The sequence below is a fragment of the Corvus moneduloides genome, chromosome 15 (genome assembly GCF_009650955.1).
Source record: "Corvus moneduloides isolate bCorMon1 chromosome 15, bCorMon1.pri, whole genome shotgun sequence".
Lineage (NCBI taxonomy): Eukaryota > Metazoa > Chordata > Aves > Passeriformes > Corvidae > Corvus > Corvus moneduloides.
The window spans coordinates 11,676,531-11,692,981 of NC_045490.1; the positions used below are offsets into that span (position 1 = coordinate 11,676,531).

Below are 16,451 nucleotides of genomic sequence, written 5' to 3' on the forward strand. Positions count from 1 at the left end.
TTTTTTCAAATACCTAGATACAATATTTCATGCAGAAAAGACTACTGCAAACTTCTTTGTTAGGAGACACAACAGAAATATCTCCCTGGCTAATTACCTTTGGCGGAGTCATCCAGGAGGTCCATTATAACAGAATCAGCACCTTTTGTATAGACAATAATCTCCTTGGTTAGAGGGTGTCTCACCACTACAGACATCCTTTTCCTGACTGAGTCAAATCTCAAAGTGTAGAGGATATCGAAAGTCAGGAGTGTGCCCTGTGGCAGCTGCACGGTGACCTGTTCTGGTGTCCGGGACACGAGAGTGAAGCTGTAGGCCTGAGCAGCATAGACAAGAGCTGCCTCATCTGGGCTCTCAGCCTCGTAACAAAAGTCTGTTGGCAGAGAACTCTTAGTCACAGACCTAAAAACCTCATCCAAGGAAACACTACCAATATCTTTGCTGCCCTTGTCCTGGAGCTCCTGGCCTCTCCTGCTGGCACAGCAATCATTTTCATTGTCACAACTCTCCAGCACAGCAAGAGGCTCCTCAGTGTTCTTTGCACTGGAGCTGGCACCGAGGTCTGAACTAGACTGAGATGACGAAAATGATTGACTAAGGCTTGCTAATTTTAGCCTTTGAAATATCTGATGAATCTTCTCCAGGGTGATTCCTGAAGGTTTTATTGGTGGTGGGATTGTGACCTAGAAATATGAGAAAAACAAAGGTTAAAAATAATTAGATGTGAACTACAAGAGCTTCTCAAAACCTCTCTCTACTTTTCTGCATCCAAATGATGATAATAATAACTGCAACTTCCCCTTTTCCCCTCTCCTGCCATTTAACTGTGGTGCAAGGACTCAATAGAGGAGTCATATGTGAGTTAGCATCCAAATTTGATGTTGATTTGTATCTCTACCCCTGAAGCAAAGATGTAATCAAACCCTTGCAGTTCTGTCAATTGCCTGGCAGATCAGAGAAAACCCAGTGTATTCAAAAAACTTCTTACATCATATATAATACAAAAGCTAAAAGAAAAAGTGCCCATCCTGTGGTCACCACAGCTATTCATCAAACATAAAAAGACAAGCTAGAAAGTGATACACAGGCAGGGAAGTAGTAGATATTACAGAAAAGGTAAAGGAACTAGAGGAGAACTCCCAAACAAGCCATGTTTCACCATTTCAGTTTTCGATGGACACTGCTCTATGTTGTTAAATGGAAGCATGATCCATTTTCCTCATGTATTTAGATTACCCTTTGTCTTGGCTCAGTAGCTGTGGAGACCAGGACTGTATTGCAAATGGCAAGGGCAAGAAAAAAGTCAGTAAAGGATGTGGAAGTCCTCGTATGTATAAAAGGAGAAAGACTTTCAGTCTCGAGGGCAGCTTCTCTCACTCGCCTCAGCAGCCTGCAATCGGGAGTCACGTCCTTTTCCTGGAAGAGTAATTACTTAGTGAGAATTATTTTAATTTACCCTTGTCCTCAAGGAACAACTAGTGACTTCACAGACTTCTAGAAAATGTCTTTTGTACTTAACATCTATGGAAAAAAGGTATCTTTCAAAAAGCTGCATAACAAGATAATTAGAAGGAAATACATCTTCCAAAGGAAGATGATCTCAGAATTTTATTTCTTTTGAGATCTACTAAAAATCCTTATAATCTATGCTGCATCCCTTAACTTTGAAACTGCTGACTCCTGAATTAAAGGAGACGAATGTATACTTGGGATCTCCCAGTTCAGTGTGGAAGCTGATAGTTATTTCAACAGAGAATATTTTGTGTTTATGGTTTAGTTACAGCAGTATCACTTTTAGTTTCCAGAGTAGTTTCATTTTGCTCCCAGAAAAAGACGTGCTCTCAAACTTTTCTTCTCCAGTTTCTGCAATAAATACATATTTACTTGTTCCTGAAATGTTTCTGTAATTTTAGTAGCACACTCTTTCTAATCAAACCTAAATCTGCAAGCCAAACTACTTAACAGTGTCACTTCCCTACAATTAAATTTGATGTAGAGCTATGGGAATATTACTTATAATGGAAATTTCATGTTAGTGAAATCTGGTTTGGAATAAATTTGGGGCCATATTTAACAACAACTTCCAAATTTAAAAGACTTCTTCCCATGAGCCAACAGTTTTGCACGCCTTCTTTAAGGAACTGCTGAAGTTATTTAGCTGCTTTCTAGTTCATCTCAGCTATTACCCTCACCACATTCAATCTGGCACAGTTTTCCCAAGTTCCGTAATCATGGAACAGAAGTCACCCAAGCACCTTTTTGGCTGTACTGTGCTGAGCTGAGTATGTTACATTCTATCTCTTGCTTGCTAAAGTGACAAGCGATTCTTCCTAATAATTGCAAATAAATCTACTGCTCATTTTGCAGTATTTCATTTGCAGGATTTCAACTGAAATCCAAAGCTGGAACAAGGCTTTGCACTTTCCCTGCTGCGGAAAGCTCTGGTTCTTCTGGCTTAGTGTTTTAATGCTTCTTTACTTCACATACAAAGAAATGTTTGCAGTATTGATGGAGTCTTTTCTCTAACAAACTATTACATGCTGAGGATAAGCCTGATTTTTTTGTTATCTTCTCTGGTCTCCTAAAAAGAATCAGAGGCTGGAAAGTTAAAGCTGCCTATTTTAAGAAACTATTTCACAATATTGCACTGCAGCAGTTCTGTGGGTAATGGGACTGTGCCAGTACTATGCTTTGTACATAGAACAATCCCAAATAGCTTAACAGGACAATTCCAATGAAGAATACATATGTGCAGATAAAACTATCCAAACAGTTATGTTGGGAATTCTAATAAATTTGGAACATGAAGGATTAGAATTTCACCAACACCTTGCACAATTTTTCATCCAATTTCTTCATGCATTGCTGCAATTAGAATGAACACCACAAACACCAAATTATTACATGTGGATCTCAGTCTCTCCTATCTGTCATCGTCCCACTCAATTTCTTTTTGACCTATATCCTCAATGTCCGCTGCAAGTTCTTGTCAAAAAGGACAGTGGCATTTCACTTCAGCAGCAACTTTCTGAACTCAAAAGTTTCCTCTGGAAATTGAAAATTATCAGTCTAATTGAAGCCTCCAAGACAGGTTTTAAAAACAAAACTAAACAAAACAAATCAGAATTTATCAGAACTTTTTTTTTCATCTTCTTCTTCACATTAAGTGAAAACAGCGCTGACCCGAATTTTCAGCCTGAACATATATTAAAAACCCTAACCAAGCAAAAAGGAAAACTGAATAAAAAAGCACTAACGATGGTGATCACTTAAATTTACATTTAAAATGTTAACAATTTTGTTAGTGAAACTGTTGATATAAAATGTCTAGTGCCATTCAGTTTAAAGGTTTCCTCATTAACTTTATAGCATTTCTTCTACTTGATGGCATGAAAACCTGATGACCATAGGACAATGGAAATCTTTATTAAATGCTTGTAATAGCAAGGCACTACTTATTTGAACTATTACATATAGAAAAAAATGTAGTGTCACTCTCTTAATTCATAAGAACACCTAAAGGTAGAGAGAGTAAATGTTAATTCTCTATCACGTTCTATTGTTGAAAGATGGATTTTTCTTTCAAACCTCTGTCTGCTGACATACACACAGGCTTACAACACACTGTATTCCAGGGGTACTCAGGATGCTGCAGATTTGTAGCAGAGTAAAAATGCATCAGATAAGGTGATGTAAGTTCCAAAGGGCAGGAACCATAGAGACATGAAAAAATTTATTATCTCTGTTTTATTAATAGGGAATTGGCTCAGCTGGCAAAAAGGGTTAGTACTATGTCATGTAAAGGACATCATACAGGGCAGGTTCTGTGCAATATCTAAATGGCTCCATTTTTACTACATCTTCACAAGTGTCATGGGGGTTAAACAGTTTATCCAGATAGAATGACACCTATGATCAACTAAGGCTGGTTATTTCCATGAAAGCAGCTGAATCTTCTACAAAAGAGGTATTTGATACTAGCTCCTCAGATATTGCTTTACAGTGAATTAAAAAAAAAAAGGTTATTTCTAGAAGAAAAAGAAAAGACCTGTCAGTGAAAAATATAATTGGAAAATACACTGGCAAGAAATTTCTTTATCACCTTTCAATAGTCATTACCTACAAGAAGTTCTGAGAAGTCATGACTCATGTGTTTTCAAGAATCCACTGAGATGTTCTCAGCAACTCATGAGGTTTGGGTTGGAAAATGCTAGGATAGCAACTGACAGAACACCCACATTCCAAGAAAAGTAGGAGTGTTGAGTAGAATCTACTACATGACAGTGGAATTGAATGAGGTAATATAGTATCTTATAACAATTGCGGCAAAAAAAGTTCTGAGAATGCTGCATTTGTTAGACTTCTTTTAATGAAGATTTGTACGTATATTCAAGACCTTTAATTTTAATTGGAATTCTAATGTTGAAAGTGTATGACCTTCTCTTAGTGTTCACAAAAGCATTGTCTAAAATGTCTGTTAAAACACTTTCAAGAAGAGCAGAACAGTCTGACTTTAATTAGGCTCTTTGTGAATTTGGGAAGTTTCAGACCTAAATTGCAACAGATTCTGAACCCCCTTGACTGCGGCCTGCATGCTCCAATTGAGGACTGTGATTTTTTGTCTCCCCCTTCCCTCTCTTAGCTCTGAAAAGGCTTGGATTTCTCCAACACAAAATGCAATAGAAGGCATAACTTAAAAGGTGTTAGCTCAGTCTGTTGGTACTCACAATGGTGCTGCTGAAAGCCACTTGAGACTGGTTGCTGTCACGTCGACCGACTGACCTGTTCCTTGTGTGCCCCTGAAAACGTGCCCGGGCGCTCTGGCACCTCCTCAAAGTTCTCATGCTATTGTGCTTATAAGTGGCTGGTTTCTCAAGATTCATGGGAGGAAGAGTGAAATGTTGAAGTTTTGCAAAATCTTCATTGTCTAAATCCAACTCTTTGTGTGTTTTCAGGCGCCTGGCTGTGAAAGAAAAATGCAACCTTACCTCATTTCCATTGTTTAGGAGGAATTCCTTGATCAGTTAAAAAACCTGAAACAAACTAAACTAAAGCCAAAATGTTTTAGCACCAGAAAAATTTCACTGTCCACTGCAGTTTCTGGCAACTGCTACTGTTATTATTGCAAGAAAATGTGTTTTCAAAGTGATCAGTCAGTTTTATGGGCTTCTCTAAATGTTTTGTCTCTTCAGCTGCTTTTTGCATTTGGAATAGGAGAGTGAAATACGGTAATTCACAAATTTGCTAATATTTTCTGCCACAGAACACAAACATCTCTCTGGCAGCTGCTTGCCATCTTAACAGGATCCTTTCCACTACATAGAGCATGAAAGTAATGATGAAGGAGGGGCCTGAGTCAACCTCCTGAATTCAGAACACCAATTGCCAAGATCCTTCAGATCTGGACTGCAGCCAGAATCCACTTTCAGGAAAGGGTGCCTGTATTTTTCATACCACACGGAAGTGTATGGTAATTACTTTTGGACCCACTGAGTTTAAATACTAACTAATATCAGTTTGTGAGCTTATAAAAGGTTGTCCAGTGTTCACTTAGAAATGAAAGAGAAAATGTTCTTTTGATGTGCTCTAGTGGATACTGAATGCAGGGTAAATCCTGGAGGTGCCTGCAGAAGGATCTGGAAAACCTTTCCCATATGACTTCTGAATCATTTAAAATGCCTTCACTTTTGTGAATCTCTGTATCAGCAATCACTCACAAAATAGTGACTAATCCACAAAGGTCTACATTCAATCAGAGGGCTCAGTAGGTTTAATATTTAAATTAATAACATTTAATTGCTCAGACAAAAACAGCAATTATATAAAAGTGTCTCTCACCATTTTCCTGATGGGAAAACTCAATTCCATCAACAGTACAGCGTCGGAATACCATTTTGTTTTCTGTTAGTGTCCCAGTTTTGTCTGAGAAGATATACTGGATTTGTCCGAGGTCTTCAGTAATAGTGAGGGCACGGCACTGGATGGGCAAATCTGCTTCTTCATCATATAGGTCAATGTCATTGTGAATTAAGAAGACTTGGACCAATTTGACCAACTCAATTGACACATAAAGAGAAATAGGGATTAAAATCTGAAAGAGAGTTTAAATTCTCAGTGAGCAGTGATAAAAATTTTGCTGCTTTCTACCAGCAGTGTCCTGGCATAGGCATACTAATGATTTCCAAAGAAACAGTTCTTCCTAGAGACATATTATAGTACTGATGAATAATAACTCAGGGAAGAAAAAAAAAATCCTGCACACAATAGCAATGGAGAAACAGGGATAATAAGTGGCAAACTTAAGACAAAACTCCTAGAGTACCAAATTCAAAGATGGGTCTTTCAGAGGATGCCCTTACAAAGCACATTTTCTGGACATAGGATCATGCTTGTTCTTACCCTTCTGAAACTCTGAAAGGATGGACTAAAACAGACTAACTCTTAGTGTAGAAAAGTTTCATAAACCATTACTTTGCACACAAGATCTTCCACCCACGATCTTCCTTGCCCTGAAATAATAATGATTTATTTAGATGCACAGATATTCTGTTTCAGTAATGAAGTATAATCCCCCAAGGAATCCCTGAGCAGCTCTGAAAGTATATTCAGATTTTGTTCATATTAAAGAAATTCTGTCCATGTAAATGTCAGCAGTGACATCAAGAAATCTGAAAAGTAAATGTAATTCTTTTCCTCACCCAATAAAATATTCTTTCCCAATTAGACTTAATCACACTCAGATATACAAGTATCCTACTTCCAATTTAGCTTCTTTCCTAGACTAGATGAACCATACCTAGTTATTATTCCCCACTGACAAACTGGAAATTTTTGTTTCACTGTTTTTCTGAGATGTTAAGTGGCATCCTTAGTTTGGAATTCTGGATATAGGCAGAAAAAAAAAGCTGACATTTGGATGTAAACATCCTCTTTATTGCATCTGCTAGATATTCTGAGTTAAAGATATTATACGTGTGTTTCCTATTTATAGCCGTGTGCAGTTTCAATAGCAAGAAAAAAAATCTGCAGTTAGAAAGAAAAAAAAAATAAACTATTTCACACCTGGATGATTTGAAACACTCCTAGCAATATTTTCAAATAGAATTAAGAAGGCACTGCGCAGCTATTAGTTGATATTGATTGTTCATTAGTGATTATATTCAAATTTGAGTAGCTTCTTCCTTGGAGGTAACAGAGAGGTTTTTGTCTTTTACCTGCAACAGGATTATCATTGTCAGGAACATGTAGAAACCAGCAAGAACTGGAGACACAAAATTGCCATTCCCATCTGGGACATCATAAGGCGGGTGCTCCCAAAAGTTTCCTGTCCAAATGCCATGCGCTGTAGGAATGAGATACGAGATTGAAATCGGCTGAGCAGTGAAGCAAGTGACAAAGCTTCTGAAATGTGCAGATATGGACTAAAACAGAGAGAGCATTTCCAAAACAATGCTCCCCAAGCAATGCTGCAAATATTTTGGAGAATGCAAAGCACCTGCAGATCTGTGTAGCACATGCACATAATTGATACGCTAGTGAGAAATAAATATTCAGGGATGTTTTAATTCATCTCTGCTTCAGCAGGTGTTCTCTATGGCTCTTAACTCTGCACAGATCTTTTCTCATTCTACGCTTCCCTGCTGGAAGACTCCATCTCTATCACCTACCCATAAAAATCCTCAGTGCTGAAGACTCTCTTTCCTGTTACAGAAATAAAACTTAGAACCTTTGTATATAGGCAAACTAAAATATTTCTTATTCTCCCTGGCCATTCTTGATTTCAATCTGTCTTTGTTAAGAGTTGACAAACCCCCTAAATTCAGTCTGGGCAACTCATCTTTACATTCCTTCAATTAAATCATATCCCAAACTGTTTCTTCCTCTGTGTTTTAAACACCAGTAGATATTATTGCACTGTTACAACAAAGCCTCTGTTCCAGGACTTAACAACATCCCATCACAATTGTTTTACCACTTTCCATACTGTCCTTATTGAAATAAACTTTTCTCAAGGACATTATTAAATTTACAGCATCAGAAACTTCCCACGGAGCTAAGGCAACAACTTGGTTCCCCTTGTTGCATCATTTGTCCAGATGCCAAAAACCTCTATCAGTCCACATTGCATATCCAGCTCCAATAAAACTTTCATTAGCACCAGTGAACCTAGCAGTTGTTTTGCAGCATCTGCCTATTAAAATGCTGCCAAAAATATTGAAATTATTTTGGCAATGGTCTCTGGCTGCTTCAGACCACAGTCACATCTGAATAAGGACAAATCTGCTCTACAAGCCACTTCTTACCCCAATTTATCACAGTGTGCAAAAACAATCCTGATAACTGATCCACCAGTGATACTTCTTCCTCGAACCCTACATTCAGACAAGGCTGCAAAGCACAAAGTCATGGTAAAGCCTCTGGACATTTTGGTTGGATGAAAGCTAATGGACTTTTTACTGTTCTACATGTTTCACTTGATTTCTTTTAAGCTGAGCAGATAAATTATTTTTTAAATGCAGATTTTTTCATCTGAGAATTCTTTAAACCTTAAATTGAAGGATTTTATTTCTCAAGGGCTCCTACACACCAGACAAAGACAAGTCTCTAAATCCCCACGACAGCAGACAGGAAACAAGGAAAATAAAATCTCTCCCTCACACAGAGCTCAGTTGTCAAACTGAAATCCCCTTTTGGTGCCAAAAAGGCCCACTGCAACATGAAGCAGTAAAATGAAAGAAGTGATTAAGTCAGTTCAATTGTTTATTTGTTTTGGATGGCCCTTACTTCTCATGGTATTACACGGATGACTGACTGGTATGCCACATACCATACCTCCAGGGCAGGCACAGGAAAACTTGATTTGACTGTCATTAAATCAGAGCAGTAGCACTAAGCAAGTTATCACTAAAACAAAACAAATTAAAAGAAAAATGGGCTCATGGGAGCTCCTGTTTTCTCTTTAAAGCATTGCCCCATGTAAAAGTCAGTGGAGTTAAAATTTGGTCCTTTGCTCAGAATTATGAGATTCTATTAATTCTGGCCTGCCTGGGACAGATTATAATAAGAGCTAGAAGGCAAGCAGCACACACAGCAAAGATGATCTTTTTGTGATTAGCAATCCAGTAAACTCCAGTCAGTTAACACCAGTTACTAAATTCATGTGTTCACCTGCAAGGACCCCAGAAAAAAGCAGGCTATTCGAACATAAGCAATTATTCCATCTCACAGCCTGATGTAAAAGGGCTGTGAGAAGGAAGGAAGCCATGGAGGATGTAAACTGAATGAATTAGTTATGAGCAGCTAGGTTCTAAATTGTGTGTCTCTGTCTAATATCACTCCCAAACATATTAGAGGAAGACGCTACTGAAATGAAAGTAAAGCAAAATAATTTTACTTTTTCTCTTATGCACAAGGAACAAACACCCCCTCAGGAAGTGCTCAGGAAGGAAGGAAGATCTCAGCTGGCAAATACCAATTCCTACAATGAAGTCACAGAATGGCTTTCTCTTGCTTTACATGTATTATACCATGGTGGGGATGAATCTTATCTGAAACATTTATAGCCATGAGTGGGTTTTCTTCATCTGAATTGCTCAGATCTGCCATTTTAACTCATCCATTGGAAACAACAAGGACGGTCTAAGGACACCAAGAGCATTCTGCTTTAGATTTCACTCATGTCTACAAGATTGATTTTAATCACTGTGGCTCCCTCTCTCTCATAGCTGGGGCATTTGGAAGAGATAACTCAGGCCAGATTAATAGCCCAGCAAGGGGTCAGAGAGCCCAGCAAGGGCTCCAGGCATCTCCAGGCAACTGAGAGTCTGAGCCCTAGCCCTGAGTATACATCTTTGTATGAGAGCGGATGTGGAAAGAGATGAAAGAAAATAAATACCGGTTACCAAAAAACATGGTTCTTATGTCTGTAAAAGTCCTCATGAATTATCACAGAGGCAGAAGTCTCTTACACACCCCTTGGGAACATGTGAGAAGATTTCTTCCAGAAGTCTGGACATAGGTTCCGTGGTTACTTTTCCGGAAGTTGAGGGAAAGGATTTCGATGTGTGCCCCTTCAACAATTTGGTGGTAAGAAACAATGGATCCTAACTTACACTATTTCTTAGCTAGCTGTAAATTTCATGGTACCTTTAACCCCACGTGTGTAATACTAGTATTCCCATTTGTCTTATTCCTGTGTAGTAATAGTCTGTTTTAAGTCTGACATTTGTTAGTTTTGTGCCTATTAATAAATAATTCATTCTATAATAGACTGAATCAGCCATTATTAAAGAACTTGCAAATGAGAGTGGGTCTTGGAGTGCTGGCCACCTCAATAATGCGACTGCCTGCTGCCAGAGGCCTGGACAAAAGGCAGTAACTTATTTAAACCCACATAATTGATTGTTGGGGTTTTAGGAGCTCTCCTGGGTTTTTTTTTTTTCTGTTAAAGGAGTTTTCCCCATACATGTTGCTAGGGGAACAAATGGCTGGATACTTCAAAACAAAGGAGTTGGCTACTCTTTTGTTTCACCTGGGTGTGTGGGCAGTCGGTCTCGGTGTTTGGACAGAGAGGGAGGCTGCTTTCTTCGGCTGCTTTTCCTTCTGCTGGAGAAGCCCCGGGATCCCAAAGCCCGCCTTCCCTACCCCGCTGGGAGCTGGGCTGTGGCCGCCCTGACCCGCCGTTGCTTTGAGCCTTCGCTACATTGTAGCCGTGCTCACCCTGCCTGCCCAGACCTCCAGGGGGGTTCCCCGTTTGGATACATCTCGTCTGCCACCCCGGATTTGTGCTCGTGCCTGCCGTTCCAGCCTGCTGTTCCCAAGGGTCCAGCCGGACACCGGGGCCAGCTGCCCAGGGGTTTGTGAAGCCTTTGTTCCATCCCTTCCCGGGATCCCGGGGCACCAGTGCCGCGTGCTCCCCGAGCTCGCTCCGGAGCGCCCCCTGCAGCCGCGGGGGATCCATCGCACCTGCCCTGCTCACCGGGAGCCGCCAGCGCCCCTGCTGGCTGCGAGCGGAACTGCACCCAAGGGGAAAGGGCCTGACAGCCGAGAAGGCTGGGACTGGGTTTGTGATTGTTTGCTGTTACTGCCATAGTTATTGTTGTTTGTTTGACTGGTTAAACACATATAGATATATAATAGTAAATAACTGTTATTCCTATTTTCCACATCTTTGCCTAAAAGCCCCTTGATTTCAAAATTATAATAACTAGAGGGAAGGGGGTTGCATCTGGCATTCCAAGGGAGGCTCCTGCCTTCCTTAGCAGACACCTGTCTTTCAAACCAAGACATTCATTCATAACAATCTCCATTTAGGAGAAAGATTTTTGTCAGTGCTTCATACCTATAGCTCCAACAAGGCACATCACAAATAGGAGTCCCACACATAAGAAAATATCCATATTCATCCGTCGCTCTAATCTGCTGCGCTTGTAACGAGGACCGCTGTTATTTAGCATGGCCTTTGTTTCATGACCTTGAAAACACAAATGAATATCATCACGTTTATGTAATATTTTGTATTTTGGTTTGGTTTTTTAAAAGTATTTAAAAACCACTAGATACATTTTGTATATGAAATAAAATTCAACAAGTCAGTGGAAAAACGTTAATATTAAGCTTTTCAATATTTGGTTGTAAAGTACTGACAAAACTGACGAGAAATAAAAGAATCCCCAGTCCTTAAACTTAGTGAATTAGAATTGAACTGCTATACTTCTAATGGAAAAAGAGATGTGCTGTAAAAAGTCAAGAAGCAGAAATTACTTTTTCAATTCTATTAATATTATCTAAACTGTGGCTCCACAACTGGGATATTGGGACACCATCTGTTGCTGTATTAAATGGTATCTTTCACGTTTATTTCTACAGCCCTTTTCCCTGAAAATACAGACCCTGCAGACTTGTATTTAGTTTTTTTGTGCATGTGCATGATGTGTGTGACAAGGACTGTTTTCCAAACCACCGTTTAGCTTTCTCTAGGGAAGTGATTTAACCCAAAATCTGTAAGTTAGGTGCAGTTCAATCACACCTGCTGGATTCATTCCAGGTTTACATCAAAGATTGTTAATTAAGAAGAGAACTACAGAGAAAATTACTCTCCATCCTGATGTTCAGGACATTCACTCAAGAGCTGGGGCTCCTTGTTTACTATTCCAATGAATATGTAATTATTTACACAACCTGGAGCTGTGTCAGTGGGACCAGTTTATACTACCAGTGCCCCTGCCTTTCCAACTCAACATGTAAGTACAAACCCACTCGTTCCACTTAGGCAGGTATTCAGTGTACAGCTTGTGAAGCAGGAGATGTATGTTCACTCCCATATAGGCAGAACTGAGAACAAACCCTAAGCCTTCCCTTTGGTGAACAAATTCTCTAACCACTGAAGTGCACTGAAGGGGATGGGACTGCTGCTTGCATTTCTGTTCCTCCAGCAGCTGTGTGAATCTTGTTCCTCACTTTTCTTTTGTGTCAGGCAGAATGGAATGCTTTGTGTTGAAAAAAAAAACAAGCCAAACCCCTCTAATCCCTCCCAGAAAATGCTCAAGGAAGTGCTGATGAATTTATTTCAGGAAGAAATCGTTAAGAGCTTCTTTCCAAATATCAGTTCTACCATTCCTTTCCACTTTAGGTTACCACTAGGAAAAGAATACTTCTGTAACACAGTTATCATCTTGTAAGGAACAGAAAATCAGAAATATGAGGAATAAACTGCTTTGTTCTCCTCTAATCCTCACACTTCCCTATGCCATGAAACACAGCACCTCACCTACCACCCCAATGGTACCTTGTCTCTCTATTTCTGGATGCTGATGGGCTCATCTAAAACTTCTTTCTGGTACTTCAGTATTTGAAAAGCATATAATTCTTACTGCTGTCCCAACCACAATGAGAAAACTACATTGGCTGTCACTCTGTAATGAGATTTTTGTGCTTTAATGCTGTCGCTTTGTGTAGAACAATTTGGGTAGCCATGAAAAGTATAACAATCCTTGGGTCAGATGAGAACTGCACAGACCAAGCAATCTCACTAAGTGATGCCTGTACTCCTCACAAAGGCTTCCATTAGAAAGAAAGTTTGAGGAGTAATAGAGTTACAAAAATGGAAAGTGTGCCATCTTATTATGTGACTGATCTTGATTGTTCAGAAATGGTCACAGACTATCATTAAAAGCCAGAGTATAATCAATGTCAAAGAACCCTAGAAATGAAGGTGATACTGACTGAAGCCAGTCTAATTTTAGGAAAAAAAGAATAAACTTTCATGCTGACATTAACAATAAGAACTCAGGTGGAAATTGATTTGAAGACTTACTCATATGAAAACCACCACATCTTGGGAATAACTTTAAAACTCCAACCTTTGCTACTGGCAGCTTAAGCAACATAAATGGAGATCCACATTATGATCTCTGCTGGTGGTCAAGGGAATATACTGAGAAATCTGAGCTAAACAGAAGAAAATTAGGAACAGCAACAGGAGAAGGGAAGATAAATTACTCCTATTATATTGGGAATGATCCCTACTGAGATTTTTATATAGTAGCTACTTTGGAAAAAAAAAGGTTGCTGAGTTTGGCTCTGGCTCTCCTCCTCTGCCTGGTGGGCACCACCCTTGCATGTGGTGTTAAGAGAGACACACAATGAAAGACCTACAAAAGCAAAGCTACCTTGGTAAGATATGGGAGCTACAGACATTTAGAGTGCAGTGTAGTAGTAAAATAAACAAGTCTGTTTTCAGGTAAATTGTTCTGGGCTGTGGAGATTAATCTCAGCTAAATGACTCTTGTAAAGATTTGACTTCTCTTTTCTCTTAGGTGGCTCAACCCTGAACCCCTTGCTGCTGATCAGACATAAAACAGTTAATATAACTCTTTTGGAAAGATAATAATAGCTAATGGGATTAATTGTTGTGTTTGAATCGACTTTTATTTAATCTACAAATAAGAAGGTAGCTGATACACTCTATCCAATGCAGAAGAGGTCACAGCTGCAAAGGCAATGATAAATCATGCTCACTAAGTAAAAGCAGTGGTAACACTCCAAAGGTAAAAGATGCTGAGAAACAGATGAACTGACCCACTGCTGGACCTGGCACTGCTGCATTTGATCTGGGCATCAACACCATCTTTTTTTGTCCATGTGTGTCCTGCATGAAATTCATGGTTGCACAGACACACTTTGTCTATGTCAGTACAAACCTGTGCTGCTGCTTGCCTTTTCTGTCACCTCCAGCTGCTGCCTCACTGCCTCCTGCCTGCTGACACTGGCACAGATTGAATGGATGAATTAAATCCACAGATGACTGGGGTTTTTTTTCTAATTAGTTCTTCAGCAGCTCCTGTTTCTACCCTGAGGAGCCAGTGAGACCTCCCTTAGGGGAGCTGTGTAGATTTTATGACAGATGGAATTACTAGTATAGCCAGAGCTGAGGGTTAAATACACCTTAGCAATTTTTTACTTCTCTGGATATTTTTACAAGATATTTGACATGCACAAGGATACGGTCACTTGCCAAAGACCCAGTGCAAGACTTGCTGGCTTTGGAGATGAATGAGTTATTTAAAAAAAAGTTATATACTTTTTCTGTGCACTACTAGTTTTTAAAACAAAACGTGAAATTATGTTACAATATTAGACTATACTTATTTCTTTAGGGATATTTACAGGGAAATTCTCAGTTAACCTAAATAAAAAGCATGTCTTACCTGCATATATAACAATTCCTACTGCAGCCTCAGTATTTCTGATGGTACATCCACGAAGCAAGAGGTTTTCAATGTTAAAACCTACCCGTTCATGGTTTGGTTTCTCCCTAGAAGAAATAAAATCAAATAGAGCAATTAATTTTTCTGTTCTAATGGGGCGTTAAACAAAATTTTTTTGTGCATGTTTGTTTCAAGCTGAAATCAAGCAGCTTTGAAGGCCCTATTTTGCTTTTAATTCCTTCAGTTTCAAGGAAGACTCCAGCAAAAAGTTACAGAGAAGTCTAAGTCTTTCTTTTAAAGACCACGTGCGCAGTGTGTGTCATGATGCAAATACAAAGCAAGTTTGGCTTTCACTTGGAAACTTACCTGGCAGATTCAGTATCTTATGAAAGAAAACAGGGGTAATTCTGCAACTTCTTACAGAGACATTTTTTTTAGAAAGATGAGCAGAGGTTCAGATGAATACATCTATACCCTGCAAGAGCCTCTGTCACTCTGTCAGCCACCGAAGGTCTTTGTGAATTTCAGTTCACTCAAGCAGTCTTTAGGCTGAGGAGCTCATCCTCATTCTCATCCTGGATAGAAGACTTTTCATCCTGGCTAAGGGTGCCCCATCACTCACCAGATCCTTCTGCTAGCAGAACATACTGATGAAAACCATAAAGTCAGTGCTCCATCAGGCAGGTAATTTGTTACTTGGCTCTGAAAATTAATGGCACACGCCTACCCCTACCCCAGCTTTTATTTTACACTGGTAGGTTCCTCCTGAGATCTTACCAAAGCTGAGAGCTTCCATTTCAGATACTTTGTCTTGTTTTTTTGTAAATGTCAGGGTGGGAAAAGAGTTTTTTTCCTAGTATAATCATCTCTCTCTACTTTCTATTTGATATTTTGCATTTCATTTACCAGTAAACAGTCACAACTCTCAAACGAAGGGCAAGGCTAGGTGTTATATCAGGGCTAAGTACAGTCCTATGTCTAAGTGCAGCTGCACATGATTACATGACTTGAACTGGACAAGGGAAAAGGTGCAGGTGCCAACAATCTGCAGATGGTGGAATTGTAAAAACATAATGCCAGAAATCTGTTTTTCTTGGAATCTAAATTCAGCCATGGGGAACTCATTTAATAGAAGCCTTCTTGCATCCCCTTGAACAGAATTTTCTGTGATTCGACATGTGAGATGGATGTCACTAAGTTATCTCCTATCATTTTTAGCAGAGAGTAATCCTGACATTTTATAGCAAGGCAATAGAGCCTTAATAAGTTATTAAGGGTTCTTGGAGAAAAAGGTAGCCTGCTCCAAGTAATTTGTGTTTACAAAATAACTCAAATCTCAGCAGACCAAAGACAGAAACTCCACTAACTCTTAGCAAGTAATTTTCCCCAGAAAATTAGTTCTTCTATCCCTGAAGTGGGAAGAGAAGGGCATCTAATTCTAAGTGTTCCATCAAGCAGGTGAGATCATAGGCATTCACCAAAGATATTTCTGTTACAGACTTTCAGTTGAAAGTTGAATATTTTGAAGTCACTCCTGGGTCCTAAGGGTGTGTATTTGTGTGTGTTTTCTTGTGACGTATCTCCTACATTTCTATAATCTCAGTGCTCTTTGCTGTATTACAGCAGGCTAATTGGAAGAATAGCTTCAATTTAGATTATACCCTGAAGCCAACAACCATAGCCAGCAATCAATACAAACTTGACCTCTTTTCCCCTTGTAAGATGTTGCAGCAAAGGAGAAAT

The 16,451-nt window shown here is 39.3% G+C and overlaps 1 protein-coding gene across 3 annotated transcripts in view; it reads right to left on the reverse strand.

Annotated features, from left to right (window-relative positions):
- The window catches only part of ATP10B (ATPase phospholipid transporting 10B (putative)), a 60,629-nt gene that overhangs the window by 26,263 nt on the left and 17,915 nt on the right, over positions 1 to 16,451 (reverse strand). For all 3 annotated transcript variants that reach the window (XM_032124988.1, XM_032124987.1, XM_032124989.1), the window contains exons 4-10: positions 14,709 to 14,815; positions 11,342 to 11,473; positions 7,215 to 7,342; positions 5,839 to 6,091; positions 4,728 to 4,963; positions 1,237 to 1,416; positions 98 to 683 (exon numbers count right to left, since the gene is read on the reverse strand). In XM_032124988.1, the coding sequence (XP_031980879.1) occupies positions 98 to 683; positions 1,237 to 1,416; positions 4,728 to 4,963; positions 5,839 to 6,091; positions 7,215 to 7,342; positions 11,342 to 11,473; positions 14,709 to 14,815 (1,622 nt within the window). The remainder of the gene's footprint in view (positions 1 to 97; positions 684 to 1,236; positions 1,417 to 4,727; positions 4,964 to 5,838; positions 6,092 to 7,214; positions 7,343 to 11,341; positions 11,474 to 14,708; positions 14,816 to 16,451) is intronic.